Raw genomic sequence first — 16,058 nt, 5'->3', positions numbered from 1 at the left:
TTTAGATAGTTTTATATCAGTTGAATCCTACAATAGGACTCACAGTGGTTTGAAGGTATATGTTGTAGTTTGAACCTGAGCATCATTTCTTTTTTATGACTGAGCTATTTCTCACAGTGTAGCTAGCTAGCTCGGCATACAAAGAGACACATTTTGTCTGTCCACTCATCTGCCGGTGGACATGCCTTCTTGTTTGCATTGTTAGTGACCAGTGATGTTGAGCATATTTTCATGCACTTATTCTATATAGCTACTTAAAAAAAATACACACACACACACACACACACACACACACACACACACACACACACACAGGTTTTTTGTTTGTTTGTTTTTGTTTCTGGTTTTTGTTTTGTTTTTTGTATCTTAGGCTATTTTCAAGCTCACTGTGTATCCAAGGACGCTTCTTATCTTCCTGCCTCCACCTGCTGGGTGCTAGGATTTTAGGCTCTGCCTCTATGATCAGTTTTTGCTATGCTGGAGATCAAACCCAGTGCTTCATATATGCTAGACAAGCAGTCTACTAATTCAACTACTTCCCCAGTCCTAACTATTTTAGAAACCTTTCAACAAATGTCTATAGGGCTGCTGAGATGGCTCAGTGGGTAAAAGCGCTTGCTGGATAAAGCCTGAAAATCTAAATTTGACCCCAGAAACCCATGGTAGATCCAACTCAAGAGATCTGCCAGCATCTGCCAGTGCTGGGATTAAAGGCATGTGCCACCACACCTAGCTTCCCAGCTTCTTGGTTGGCTTTTTAATTGCTCTTCCAAGATATATCTCATCTTGGATTTGCATCTGTAACAACACGTAGCCATTACCGACATTATTCTGGTACAAATTAAACTTCCTAGGTCAGAGCTGGGAAGGAGCTGAGAAGCCCTTAGTTAAACTTCCTCTCTAATAGGGAACCTGAGCTGTGGGTTGAAATCCAAGATCTGTGAGCCAGAATTAGGGTGGAGTCCCTGAGAACAGCCTTACAGAGTCGGGGGTGTCATGTCTAAAGGCCAACCGAGACAGAAGTGGTCCTGTCGCTTTGCTTTCATTCTTCATAAACCCAGATTGGCTGTGAATTTGAAAGCTTGAGATCGCTAAGAAGGCTGGGCTTGAACTCCTAACTCTCCTACATCGGCTTCCAAAGTGCCTGAATTAGAGGTATGCACCATGCCTGGCTTCCTGTCTATTTAAAATTGCTCATGGCCTGGCAAGATCATTGAGTAGGTAAAGGTGCTTGCCACCAAGCTCGATGACCTAAGTTTGATGCCTGGGACTCACATGATGGAAGGAGAGAACTGGCTTGAGTAAGTTGTTCTCTGACTTCTATATGTGCATCATGATACAAGTGTACACCCAAGATCGGTAAATATATTTAATAATTTTTTTTCAAAAAAAACCCAAAAAAACAAAACAAAACCAAAAACCAAATAAAAACCAAAATAAGGCAGTTGTGGTAGCACATGCCAGTAGGATTTTCTGAGGAGACAGAGGCAAGATTTCAAGGCCAGCGTAAGCTACATAGTGTCTGGCAGTGGTGGCACATGCCTTAATCCCAACACTAGAGGCAGAGGCAGGGGGATCTCTGTGAGTTCCTGGACACCCTGATCTACAGAGTTCCAGGACAGCCAGAGCTGTTATATAGAGCACCCTGTCTCAAAAACCAAAACAAATTCTTCAGATGTTTCCCTTCCACAAATAAGAAGGGAACACTAGATTTGTTTCCAAAGGGTTCCCAACGTTATCAGAAAAACACTAGAGAGGTGTGGTGTCCTCCCTTTAGCCTCATAAGAACTGGAGGGAGTGAGGGAGTCTGGTGGTCTCCTAAGGTCCCATCCTCTGATGTGACCAAGCATGGCAGGGTCAGGCAGAAAAACCAATCTCCAGTCCCTTGGAGCTGTGCTGAGCCTGTGTCTCCTCTAGGAGTGTGTTCTGGGTTGTACTTGAGGTGGGGTCACAAGATGCCATTTGAGCCTGGGCTTGAGCCCCACTGCCTGTCGGGGATTTTGACACTTTATCCTATTTCTTCCAGTGTAGTCTCAGCCTCTGTCAGGATTCAGGGAGGTAGGTATACTGATGAACTAGTACTTGAGACACAAAAGCAGAAGAATTGAAAGTTCAAGGCCATATTGTGACTGCATAGTCTGTTTGAGGCCAGCCTCACTGTGTGAGACATACATATATATATATATATATATATATATATATATATGTATGTATGTATGTATATATATATATATATATATATATATTCTCTCTCTTTCACACACACACACACACAAAATACACACAAACCAAAACAAGACAAAAAAAGAAAATCAAACCCATCATCAACAAATAATTCATGTTATAGGAAATATGGAAAACAGAGAGGGGAAGAGTCCAAGTTGACAAATGTGCTTGGATCTCTCCAATGACCATACTGCCACTTCTGTGGCAGAGATGAGTGGTGGGCAGCCTGGGCCCCAGTAGCTGTCATCCTCTTCTGAAGGCAGTCATTTTCCTAGGTCTCAGTTTGACCCCTTTTGTCTATGAGTCAATGGTGGGAGCTTCTGGTTGGACATAGTAAGCATGTGGTTAGCCAAGGGCTTTTCCTACCCACCTCCAGTGTGGCTACCCCTTCACTAAGTCTCAGGTGGGTCTCTGCCTGGTTTGAACTTATATTGCAAAGCCACAGTGGGGGCAAAGAGACTTGTAGCTGCAGCTTGCATTGTGATTTTGGCAGTTAGTGGCAGAACCTGAGAAGTTAGAAACCAGCTCATGACCCAGCTACTCCAGGCACTTGTCTGTACTTCCTGGCTGTCTTTGTTAAATGGTCTCCGCTCTGTTCTGCTGTCGTATAGAAGAAAAGAGCAAATCAAATAGGTTCATCTTGTAGTTGCTTGTGAGGTAAATTAATTCTCTCATCTCTGATGCCTGAAGAGAGAATCCCATGAACAAATGAGGTATTAGACAGACAAACCTTTGGATCCATTCTGTCACTCGTTAAGGGAGTGAGAGCTTTTTGCTGTCTCCCTCCCTCCCAGGCTTTAAATCAGCCTGTTTCTGGCAGTGTTCTTGGCATAGCCTGGTCTATTACCAACAAGGAAGCAAATGCTATGTCCTTTCTCCTTGGTAATCCTAAACTAAGCAGGCGTTTGTTTTTAGATGTCCCAAGTTCAGGCCTTTGAGAATGCCTGCTTTATCGGATTCTCCCACATGAAGAACCGATGTGATTTCCTAGGGCAGGTGGGTCGTGTACACAGTCATCTACCGTTTGCTTTCCTTGAGCAGCAGCCCAGGTGCTCCTTCATCTAGTTCCAGTGAGCTGCTGCATTGAGACCTCTCTGTGTTCAAGATACTGGCTGATGCTGCAGGCCTCAAGACACCACGGGACATGCCCACACACCCATGGTGAACTTGAGAGCAGAGATGAGATTTGAATCTGAGAATGTCCTGTACATTTCTTGTTCAGGGATTATGCCCCCGGGGTCGTTGTCAGGGTAAGAACAGTTGGGGGTTGGTAGCTAAACCTCTGACTGCTTTGGCTTCAGAATCTCCAAGTCTCAGTTGGCCTTACTTTGGTAACTTTGGTAGTGTCTGGGTTTTCTTCTTCAGTCTGTGTCTGTTATTTGATCAGTTGTAGCTTTTCTACACCTCTTCTGTGGCTTCCTATTGACCTCTGGTGAAGTTCAAACTCAAGTTAACATGTAGGTTGTGTACGTCCCCTCCCCCACTTCCTGCCCTGCTACGGCTCTTCGTGTGTCTGCCCAGCCTACAACTCAGCCTCACTGAACACCTTTCAGTTCCTCTACCCTGTGTCTGCTTTCTTGTCTTTTTGCCTGTGCACGTTCTGTGGCTTCTGCACAGCACATACTCCTTTATCGTCTCTCATCTCCTTTACCAGGCTTTACTTAGCTCAGCTTTCACTTCCTCAGGGAATCCTCCAGTGCACTCTGGCTCTCTGGCTATGGGATTGAGTGTAGAAGCCTGCCCTGTGTGCCTAGCACTGTGCTCATCTCTGTGGAAGGCATGACTGAGGCCTTAGGCTCTCTAGAAGAAGGTATTACTTGTATTAAGTGGCTGTGGCACCCTTGTAATCAACTAACTGCATAGAAGAGGGTTTTTTTTAGGCTCCCTATTTCCATTTTATTTTGTTGGTCTCTGTGTCTGTTTGCTACTTCTATATTGGGTTGTTTTTTATTTTTATTATTGTATTTTAGTCCTATATTATTTTGATTAATCTAGCTTTACTGAAGTAACTTTGAAACCAGGAAATATGAGTCCTCCAACTTTTTTTTTTTTCTTTTCTTTTTTTTTTTTCAGAGCTGGGGACCGAACCCAGGGCCTTGCGCTTGCTAGGCAAGCACTCTACCACTGAGCTAAATCCCCAACCCTTTTTTTTTTTTTACTTTTTGAAGATTATTTTGGCTACCTACTGCCACTTAAAACTGTCCATAGATTTTTTTTTTATTTCTAAAAAAAAAAGTTAATGAGCTTTGGGAAGTCTTGACATTGTCTTTTGGGGGGGCGGTGCCCAAGTATATATGTTTCATTTGTGCCTTAGAAGGTCAGAAGAAGCATCAGATCACCTAGAAAATGGAGTTACAGATGGTTGGAGCTGCCATGTGGGTGCTGAACCCGGGTCCTCTGAAAGAGCAACGGGTGCTCTTAAACCACTAAGCAATCTCTCCAGTCCTGGCATTGACATTTTAAGATTCAGTGTTCCAGCTGAACAACTACTAGGCTGGTCCACTGTCTGTGAGCGCTCAGTGCTGAAGTTAAAGGTGTGTGCCATTATCGCCTGGCTTATTGTTACTATTTTTGTTGTTGTTGATTGTTTGTTTTTTGAGGTATGGTTTCTCTGTGTAGCCTTGGCTATCCTAGAACTTGCTCTGTAGACCAGCAGTACAGCTCTTTCCTGAGCTAGATTCCCAGTATTGCAAAAAACAAAACCAAAAAGTCTGTAGCTCAGCACTTTTAGCGTATTTGAAGGGTCCTGATGGCTCTTCCTTACTTTGCTTATCTTAGGCTGCCTGGATGATAGTATTTAGGTACCTAGAAACTCACTAGATGTGAGCCCACATACATTTTGAACAAAAAATTGAGACAAGATCTCTTTATGTAGTCCAGGTTGGCCCTTAACACTTGCTGTCCTATCTGCCTCTCCCTACCAAGTGCTGCTGGGAAGTTAGCAGCTATGTGCCATCACACTCGTCTGTGAAACAATAGCTTCTTCCTCTTCTTTTATTCAGTACCTGGCGCTTGAGACAAGGTACCTAGTCCTGGTCACTACCTTTTGCCACATGTAGCCCAGGAACCTATGGCTTCTTGTAGCTTCAGAATGACCTCACTTTGGAAAAGACTTAGTGTTGTCTAGTGTTTGAAGAGTTGGGGCCTGGGTTCCCTGGACCCTGACTCAGCTGGGTCTGTTGGTGAGTTCCTGTGGAGCTGCTCTCAGTGTCATTGACACTTAGAGGCGGCATGGTGCCCAATGTGAATGGGTGTCAGCTTCCCCAGCTGCTCTACACTTAACCTATCCCATCAGATTTTGAAGTTGAGCTTGTAGTTTGTGCAGAGGCTCTCAGGCCATTCTGAAGGAAATGGAATTCCTCCTGAGGAACACAGAACCAATAGGACTCTTATGATGAGTGCCGATGAGATAGAAGAGACTTCTCTTGTAGAAGGGAACAAATAACTTTGTGTGTGTGTGTGTGTGTGTGTGTGTGTGTGTGTGTGTGTGTTATAGTGCTAGAGATGAAGCCCTAGACTTTGTACATGTTGACAGGTGCTGTACTATTGAGCTATATCCCTAACCCCCCAAAAGCAACTTGTGTTTTGAGCATAGATGTCTTAGTGGTCACTCATCCCCATGGGACATTGCAGAATCAGATCCAGAACTTTGGCTACTGGCCAAACAACTTTTCCTGGGGGAATCCTTGATTTACCACTAATGATTTAAGCACTAGCTTAAAACATCAAGGGTCATCCAGAGAGCAGATAGGCTCCAAACACAAGCTCTTACCTTAGTTCCAGGAAACTCTTATGCCTGTTGTGGGACTGCATGTGTTATGGGATTCAGGCTCAGATGCATCACAGTAGCACAGGATGAGTGGCTGCCATCCAAGCTGGGCAACCCCTAGCTGTGTTGCACTTGTGCAGTTTGGGCAGGCTAATGGAGTTGTTTACTGCTTGGTCAGCAAAGACATCCAGGGAATGGAGACCAGGTCTTGGCATCCTCTACCACATAGAGCCAGGAAGCTGATTATTTAGGCTGATGTTTTTCTGGGGAAATGTGCAGGTTCTAATCTAACAGGAATTCTGCCAGCTCACACAGCAGCTCCTGATGGTCCTAAGCTGGCAGTCAGTATATGTGTTTCTTGGAAGGGCTGAGCATTCTGTTTAGCCTCCAGCTGTGCATTGGCCATGTCTTTTACCTCAAAGGATCTGTGTCCCAAATATTAAAATAAGGAAGCCAAGTTTTCTGTAAGCTATGGATGCCCCTCTGTAAAATGCTGGACCTTTTCTTTTTCCTGACCACCTCTCCTTTAAGCACTGTGGGCTAAATTAATTAGTGCTATGTGTATGTTACCCATTTTCTTGTATACCACATAATTAGACTGAAAAAGAGAGTTCCTGTTTTGGTTTACCTCTTACAAGTGCTACTAAGACTTGGAAGTTACCAAGAAAGGACTCCACCTTTCCTTGCATACCTTACTTAGGTATCTAGGGTGTATGTGTGTGTGTGGAGGATGATTTTAGAAGCTCAAATTTTACTACCTCCCTGCTTTGTGTGATCTAGGAAGTTAGCCATAATTGTGTGTAGGGACAATGTGTGTGTTGAGAATCCTGGGGGGAAGCTGTGTCAGGGTTCATGACAAAGCAGAAAAGACACAGCCTGGCTATACTCTTTCAGTGTACTGCTTCTTGCTAACAAGCAAGTGTGACCTTGCATTGCCCTGTGCCACTCATTCCTTGGTTCTTAGGTTTTAAGGCATAGATTCTTCTGCTCTGGTTGGAATTAGCTGGAGGACTGGAGGTCGTGATGTCAGTACACATTACCAGTTAGTCACGGTCACATATACTATCTCATTTCCTTTTCTTTTAAAGAAACATTTTTAAATTGCATGTATTTGTTTATTTTGTGTGCTTATGTGTGCACACATATATCACAGATAGATCTGAAAGTCAGACAAAGATTTTCAAGGGTCTCAGAGGTAGAATTCAGGTTTCAGTTTCGGTGGCAAGTTCCTTTACCTGCTGAGTCATCTTATGAGACCTCTAGTTTCTTTGCAAAGATATTTAGTTGCTTTGATTAGAAATCAAAAGGACAAAAAAAAAATCAAAAGGACAGCTAGGCATAATGATACCCACCTTTAATTCCAACACTGGGGAGGCAGAGATATGGAGATCTTGAGGCTAGTGTGGTCTACATAGTGAGTTCTGGGACAGCCAGAACTACATAGAAAGACCCTGTCTCAGGAAAAAAGAAAAGAAAGAAGGAGGAAAAAGATTGTCTAGGTTTTCTAGAGAAATCAAATGAAAAGGTGAGGATTCTCTGAGCCATTAGTGTATTGAAGAAGTCTGTACTCATTGCTTTCTCCTTTTTCTGTCTTCTACCAAGAACTGTTTGAGAAGAAGATTCAGCTAGCATACAAAGCAAGGAGTCTCATCATGGCCTCTTCAGATATACAGAGTGTTCTGCTTTGTTCTCATTCCTTCCCTGTTTGCTTTTTTTTAAGGTACATGGGAATTGGACTCTCAGCGCAAGGCGTTAACATGAACAGACTGCCTGGTGAGTCACTGTTCAAGAAAACATTGTTCTGCTCTCATCTGTCCTGATCTGTTAGAGCAAAAGTGGCAGCTCAGAGACTTGGGAGGGTCTTGTTTGTAGGATGTCACGGCTTTGGGTGGAGAATTCCAAATGATGGTCACCACATTAGGACATCTTATCTTTCAAAAATTGAGAGAAGCTACAGAGAAGGCCTGGCAGTTAAATGTAGAAGTTAAGGCCCCAGTTAAGAGTGCTTCCTGTTTTTCTAGAGGACTTGAGTTCACTTCCCAGCACTCATGTCATGCCACTCACAACTGCCTCCTTGGACCCCTGCACTCAAGTGCACAAACTCACTCTTAGACCAACACAATTACACACAATTAAAAATAAAATAAAATCTTTAAAAAATGAATTGGCAAGTGGTTGTTACTTATGGAATTTGAACTGTTTACTGTTAAAATGAAGTGACCTGAACTTACTCCTATTGGGGCTACGCCTCAGTAACCCTCAATCCTATTGGCCATTGCCAGCCTGGGACTCAGGCATGTGCCGGGAGGCATGTACTGCCAAGCCTGGCTCCTTTTTGCTTGTTACTTCACCGTGTTAAAGATCAAAGTCTTCAAGTGGCTTCCCACGTGGAACCTGGTTGAGGTGAATTCTGAATAAATAAAAGATATGGTTAAGATATCTGAATTTGTAGTGTGGGGACAGCAGATTCAGATTAGTGGAATGTTCTCGGTTCTGCACCTGGTCAGTCTCTGCCAGTCCAGCGTACTTCCAGCTGTTCATTCTCAGTCCTAGCTGGGCACAGCTGAGGAGGCAGAAACCTACCCTAAGAAGTGACAGCTTCCAAGTGATGCTGCTGGGCCCATGTTTGTCTTCAGTGGTAGAGGTGTCCTCACCTTAAGTGGTGAGCTACCCTGATACCGTCACCAGGCAGGCAATGAATGTCCTCCTGATTTTGATTGTATTCCTTGGGTCTGTGATGCAGAAGACAGCTGGCTTTGTAAAGAGGGAGTAACACTTCAATGCCTTTTCCAAATAATTTAATCTTCACCACAAATTTGTCGATAATGGACTCATTTCAAATGCATTCTACACTTGCTCTGGATTCAACTACTTGTGAGGAATTTGTTTTTGTTTTGTTTTGTTTTTTTCTTTTTGCCCTTTTGCTTTGATACGATTGAAAGCAACTGTATAAATGTAAGTTAGATGTAGTCTCTTTATATTTTTAAATTCTCTTATATAGATCTGTTTCTTGCTTTCAGTGTGACCTTTGAACTTTTGTATTGTTTTGGTATTGAAAAAAATTTGTTTTTGGAGACAGTCTTGTTGTGTATTTCAAGCTGGCTTTAAATTTGAGCTTTCTCTTGCCTCTGCTTCCCTTTCCCAAGTGTGATCATAGCTGGGCTCCACAGGCTCTGCTTGCTTTGACCTCATTTTCACTGACTGCTGGCTCTTCCTGAGTGCTTCTTCCTGCCATATCTGAACTCTGCCTGACAACTCTGTATGTAGGAAGAAAAGCCACGTTGACTTTGGACTGGGCTCTTTGAGAAGGATGGACATCCCTGACTTTCCTAGAATGCAAGGCTAGCCAAATGTGTGGGCAGATCTTGTATAGAACAGAGAAACGGATAGAGTGGAGGAATTCTCAGGAATGATGGTGAGCCTGTCATTGCTCAGTCTACTGCTCAATTTGGAAGGTTTGGATATAAGAGTATGCTTTTCTGAGATCTCTCTCTCTCTCTCTCTCTCTCTCTCTCTCTCTCTCTCTCTCTCTGTGTCTGTCTGTCTGTCTGCCTGCCTGCCTTGAACATATGTATTCTAAAACTGAAAGCATCATCACTTTTTAACACTTAGACCTGAAACTCCTTGCAGGTACTTTGGTAGGGAGGCAAGATGAAGTATGCTAGCAACTAAAGCCTTCATGCCAAATACTTTTGGTTTCCAAGAGGCCCTTGAAGACTAATTGGGTTGATTGGATGTGTGATTGATGGAGTAAATGGAGAGTAAATTGGCTTGGCTGGGTCCAAATTTTGAGACTTTTGTTATTACCTTTAGATGAGATGTTTGAGAGACAATGTATCTTCGAGCCTGCTGGCCACTTGTTAGGGCATCTATTGTCTGTAGGCCAATGCTTCTGTCCACATAGGCTCTGAGGGGGCTTTTTCTTTTCTTTTTTTTTTTTTTTTTTTTTTTTTTGAGACAGGATCTTTCTGTTATCTTTTTCTGGCTGTCTTGGAACTTGCAATATAGACCATAGTGGCCTCAAACATACAGGGTTCTACCAGCCTCTGCCTCCCAGGTGCTGGGATTCAAGGCAACTACACCCCACTCACATATCCCTTTTGAGATCAGTGTGTGCATATATACTCAGTGGACAGATTATTGCTTTCTGTGTTTGTTCACCATCAATGGACTCAGTCAAGCCATTTATTTTGGATGCATCATACCTACAAACCTTTCTTTTTTTATTGGATATTTGTATTTATGTGAAGGAGTTTGTTTTGAGACATGGTTTTTCTATGTAGCTGAGGCTGTCCTTGAACTCATAGTCTTTCTACCTTGCTCTTAGTGCTGGAATTGCAGGCTTGCCACACAATGCCTGACTGTTTTGCTTTAAATTAAAATTAAAATATTTATTCTGCTGGGTATTAAACCTAGGACTTTGCATGTTCTAGGCAAATACTCTCCTACTGAGCTACCTAATCAGCAGGGTTTGCTGTTTGATCTGCCTTAGAACGGTCTTCATGCAAACTGCTTGTTTTTCTTCTAATGTTTTTTAGGGAGGGGTATTACTGTATAGTGAAGATGTCAGAGTTTTTTGTTTTTTTAAAGATTTATTTATTTTATGTATAAGTACCCTATAGCTATCTTCAGACATACCAGAAGAGGACATCAGATCCTATTATAGATGGTTGTGAGCCACCATGTGTTTGCTGGGAATTGAACTCAGAACCTCTGAAAGAGCAGTCAGTGCTCTTAACTGCTGAGCCATCTCTCCAGCCCAATGTCAAGGTTTTTTAATTTGGCTGTCAGACCTTTTTGGGAGGTGCTGGTGACAGGAAAGAAGAATCTCATGTATATCAAGACAGGGTCCTCAAACTCTGTATATAGCTAAGAGTGACTTTGAACTCTGATCTTCCTGTTTCTCTGAAACCTGGGATTACAGGCCTATGCCATTATAAGCCTTTACCGCCACACCTGGTTTTGAGCTAGGCCAGTTGGATACATTACTAGCAAGCCTTACTAATAAGATGCTGTACTGACATTTTACATTCATAAGGTATGCAAAAAATTCATGTTAGCATCAGAAACCTTAACTTCACTGAAAATTAAGTCTTCCAAACCAGAAATGGCATACATCTTTCTGTTTTTTCTTAAGTTTTATTTACTTATTTATTTATAATTGTTGTTACTGCTGTTCTTTTTTTGTTTTGAACTAGTGTCTTACAATGTATCTCAAGCTGGTTTCAGACTAGTCATCTGCCTACCTTAGCTTATTGAGGTTTTTTTCCTTTTTTTTTTTTTCTTTTTTCTTTTTTTTCGGAGCTGGGGACTGAACCCAGGGCCTTGCGCTTCCTAGGCAAGCGCTCTACCACTGAGCTAAATCCCCAACCTTTCCTTTTTTCTATTGAGTTTTCTGAGTGCTGGGATTGTAGGTGTGTTTCTATGCTCAGCAGAACTAATGGTGTCTTAGCCAGGATGTTTGCCTCATCATTGGTTATATTTTGTCTCATTTGTTACTGGAGTTTAAAACTTATTATTGCTCTAAATTATTTTATTTATGTTTATGCTTGTTTTATTTTTTGAGAGGGTTTTATGTAGCTCAAGCTGACTCACAATTGCTATGTGACTGAGGCTGACTGACTTCCTGGTCCTCCTGCCTCCGTTTTCTAAGTGCTGGATTACAGACACAAGTCATTACCTCCAGTCTCTTTTGTTGGTTTTTTCCATGGTTTTTCAAGACAGGGTCTCACTATGTTTCCCTGGCTGTCCTAGAATTTGGTCTGTAGACCAGGCTTGCCCCATACTCACAGAGATCCACCTGCCTCTGCCTTCCAAGTGCTGAGACTAAAAGGCATGCCCCACCACCGTCCAGCTTGTCTTTTTGTAAAACAAAAGTTACTTTTTTTTTTCTTTTTTTCCGGAGCTGGGGACGGAACCCAGGGCCTTGCGCTTCAGGGCCTTGCGCTTGCTAGGCAAGGGCTCTACCACTGAGCTAAATCCCCAACCCCAAAAGTTACATTTTTTAAAGTTTACTTTGCATACACAAATATGTGTATGGGTATACTCATGTCAGGGCCCACATAGGAGGTTGGGGAGAACTTTCAGGAAGCAGTTCTCTCCTTCCATGTTTGTTCCTGGAATTGGACAAAGGTGTTTGGGCTTGGAGACATGCCATATGTTCTGAGCCGTCTTTCCAACCCTTTATGTTAATCTTAATGATTATACTGTTTCATATTTAACTGGGGAAGGACACTTGTTTTGAGGAGTAAGTACCTTTTTATGTCTCCATTTTAGGTAGTATTGGTGTTTGGAATAATATAGGTGTTTGAATTATTCATTCTATGAACATTGTATGCTAGGTGTGTAATACCCATGATTGGAGGAGGCATGTTTAATAGAGGGGAGAGAGAGTGGTAGAGGTAGTGAATACTGCTTCTCAGTCATGTTTGGTCTGATACTGCTGACTTTACCAGGTAGACATAGCAATGGCATAGGAAGGCCTATGCCTGTGAGTATATATATATATGTTTTCTGGGGAATACATGGTTCCCTGGAGGAAGTCAGAACTGGCCAGTGGAAGAAGAGCTTGTATTTCTTCCAAGGCGTGGTGATGGTAGCCTCCTCCTCTTTCTCCTCTTCTTCCTCCTCCTCTTCCTCTTCTTCCTCCAGTAAGTAGCTGGGAGCTAAAGGATTGCTTTGTAGAGGCAAGATGTTGTCAAATCAGTCCACCCTAACTCTGTGTGGAGGAAGGACTTACCAGAGGACTTGAAGCTGGGGCTCTGGGACAGTAAGAACTTTACATCCTCAGCTTGTGGAGCTGTAGGGGATGGTAAACTTGTGGTGTACAAAAAGACTCTTTTTTCACACTAGGACACTAAATGGAAGCATTTAGTCACAAGTGGGCTGGGGCCCGAGGATGCAGCTCAGTAATGAGATTGTGGGTTTGGTCCCCAGCACACTGCCAGTTCCCTAAATTAGGCGGTTTTTTTTTTTTTTTAAAGATTTATTCAGGGGCTGGGGATTTAGCTCAGTGGTAGAGCGCTTACCTAGGAAGCGCAAGGCCCTGGGTTCGGTCCCCAGCTCCGAAAAAAAAGAACCAAAAAAAAAAAAAAAAAGATTTATTCATTTATTATATATAAATACACTGCAGCTGTCTTCATAGACACCAGAAGAGGGCATCAGATCTCTTTACAGATGGTTGTGAGCCACCATGTGGTTGCTGGGAACTGAACTTGGGACCTCTGGAAGAGCAGTCGGGGCTCTTAACCACTAAGCCATCTCTCCAGCCCCTAGGCGGGTTTTAGATGTGTGTATATTGAGATAACTGAGAAGACTCTTGCTATGTCATTGGGAGAGGTTCCTTATCTTGATGCTGTGTATGCAGGTTATGTTTTTCTTTATGAGGGTGGTGATGGGGATTGAACCCAGAATCTTACACTTGCGAACTCTCTACTACTGACCTATTCCACTCAGCCTATATAGATTACTTTATATTTGCAAGTTTAGAAAACTTAGGTGGGCAAGGGAGATAGCTCAATTGGTAAATGGCCAATTTGAAGAACTGAGTTTGGATCTTCAGAACCCACATAAAAGCTAGGTGTGGTACATGCACATGTAACCCCAGTGCTGGGCTGTGTGTGTATAAATAGACAGATTCCTGAAGCTCACAGACCAGCCAACCTCGCTGAGTAGTGAACTTCAGGTTCAGCTAGAGACCATGTTTCAGAATATAAAAGGTGGAGTAATTGAGGAGATATCCAGTGCTAACCCTGCACACTGCCCCATGTGCATGTACCCCTGCACTGACAAGCACATACTGGAGTGACAATTTTGGAGTTTGGTTTCTTAAAAAAATAAAAAACCACACAGAAATATCATATGAATGTTTTTGTTTTAATCCCAGGTATGGGATATGGACTGCTTCAGATTATTCACAGCAAGTGACTAGGATTTTGCCAACTGGAGATAGTTCTGTGACTGTGAGGTTTGGAATGTTGGGACCTTTTCAAAGCGTATATAAATGCTTGGTCCCTGAGAAGCAGAATCAGTTGCTGGGTTGTTGGTTGCTGTCGGTTGTGATTTGTTAAGTAGAACACAAAGAAGAATTAAGAAATGAGCTACCCTGACTGCAAAGACCAAACTTGCCCTGAGGAACTCAGGAGGAAGTAGTTTAACAATAACTTCGGGGGTTGGGGATTTAGCTCAGTGATAGAGCGCTTGCCTAGCAAGCGCAAGGCCCTGGGTTCGGTCCCCAGCTCCGAAAAAAAGAACCAAAAAAAAAACCCAAAAAAACAAACAAACAAAAAAAAAACCAATAACTTCGCTCCCCTTCTCACCCTGACTTTATTCAGGGATCTTTTTCTTTTCTCTATATCCTTATCTCTCTTCTCTAGGGTTAGGGGGTTGAAAGGGAGAAGAGTGGAGGAAAGAAGAACCCACAAGGTAGGGAAATCCAGCTACAACACATCCCTTCCAGTACACCATACACATAGAAACAAAACAAAGTGAAATAACAAAGCAAAACAAAACAAACCATGTATGAGTCAGCAAGTTTTAGCCAAAGTTTTGTTTTGTTTTGAGGGTTGTTTGGGTGAGAAATCGGGCGTGTTGGGTTTGTAATTGTGCAGTTTGCCCCTACCATGTGGTAAGGGCCTTTGTGCTTTTGTTTGCAGTCACCTGGAGATGGGTGTATGGATTCTGCTCAATACGGAGGGAGGACTAGGAAATGGGACTTAGTTACTTCTTTCTGGGAGCCTTGGATATCCAGGTACCAGTTGGGAGTCACAGGAAAGTACAGGAACTCACCCAGGGTTGGGTGTGCTGGCACACATCTGTCAGGAGCCTGAGGCTGGAGGCTGGTGAGTTCTCAGCCAGCTTAGGCTCTTTAGTAAACCATTCTTCAAGTTAAAAACAAATTGTCAAGCATGATGGCTCTTGCTTTTATCTCAGCAGATATAGGTAGATCACTCTGAGTTCTAAGCCTGCTTGGTCTATGTAAGTGAAACCTTGTTTTAGACAAACAAACTTTGAGCACTGTGGGGGATAAGCACTGTGATATGAGGGATACACTGAGCGCTCTGGCTGGTCAGAGGAGTTAAATGCCCTCCCTCCTCATTTCCTGGCTACTTGCCTGGAATTGCTGGGTGGGGTCCAGTGCCGAGCTGCTGCTTCAGCATTTGTAAGTGGCGCAGGCAATACTCTTTCATCCTGAAAGAGGCCACTAGAATGAAAAGGATCACCCTTGATCCTGGGCCAAGAAGGCCTTGGAGGTTAGCCCCTGTGGGCTAGCTTTTCCCTGGTTGCAGGGAAACTTGTCAGGGCAGGTTCCATCATCTTCTTGGAGGTCTGTCTTCTCTAGCCCAGGCTTTGGGTGTGAAGTCGCATTGGCAACTCCATCATGGCTCCTTGCGCTGCAGAGCTTCTGGGGAAGTATCACCAGTTCTGTTTCCATAGGAAGCCTGGAATGCCTTCTGGTTCCATTATAGCATTGTGTGAACAGAATTCTGATTGACCCACGGGCACTTTGCTCTTGGAGCTATAGATAACCAAGCGCCTTTGTGTTCTAGGCTCTGTCTGTGCTGGGTGCTTTACAGGGAAGGTCTCATTCATCATAACTGTGAGGCCCTAATAATGCATTGTGCACATACTCTATGATAGGCACTGAGTGGAACCCTGAGGTTAATAGTATCCCCTCCTGTGAAACTTGCCCAGTAGGGGAGAAACATGTAGTTAGGAACCCAGTGTTGGGCAGTTTGCATTTGGTAAGTGTCTTGAAGGACTGATCACTCTAGTTAGGCCTTCCTGAGGCAGGGCCATTCAGGCTGGAAGTTAAAGGATGAGGAGGAGTCAGTCAGGCCAGGGGTATGAGATAACACGTGGTAAAGAAAGGTCAGATGGGAAAAGGATAAAGATCCTGATGGAAGAGGTGCAGAAGAGCTGAGCCGTAAGAGGATAACCAGGTCAGTGGGACTGGGCTGTATCGTTGACAGGGTCCAGGAGAGAATACGGACTGTCTTGGGTGTTTTGAGGAAACCATAGTACAGGTTGGAAGGGCAGCAATAAGTTCAAGGAGACCAGTTAG

General features: G+C 43.3%; 1 protein-coding gene across 5 annotated transcripts in view; it reads left to right on the top strand.

Moving 5' to 3' along the window:
- The window catches only part of Ranbp10 (RAN binding protein 10), a 60,797-nt gene that overhangs the window by 13,547 nt on the left and 31,192 nt on the right, over positions 1-16,058 (top strand). For all 5 annotated transcript variants that reach the window (NM_001135875.1, XM_063278126.1, XM_039097833.2 and 2 more), the window contains exon 3: positions 7,716-7,768. In NM_001135875.1, coding sequence (NP_001129347.1) covers positions 7,716-7,768 — 53 coding nt within the window. The remainder of the gene's footprint in view (positions 1-7,715; positions 7,769-16,058) is intronic.

This window comes from Rattus norvegicus, chromosome 19 (genome assembly GCF_036323735.1).
Source record: "Rattus norvegicus strain BN/NHsdMcwi chromosome 19, GRCr8, whole genome shotgun sequence".
In the NCBI taxonomy this organism is placed as follows: domain Eukaryota; kingdom Metazoa; phylum Chordata; class Mammalia; order Rodentia; family Muridae; genus Rattus; species Rattus norvegicus.
The sequence above is the reverse complement of the archived record's forward strand: the minus strand, read 5'-3'. Positions and strand labels throughout refer to the sequence as shown.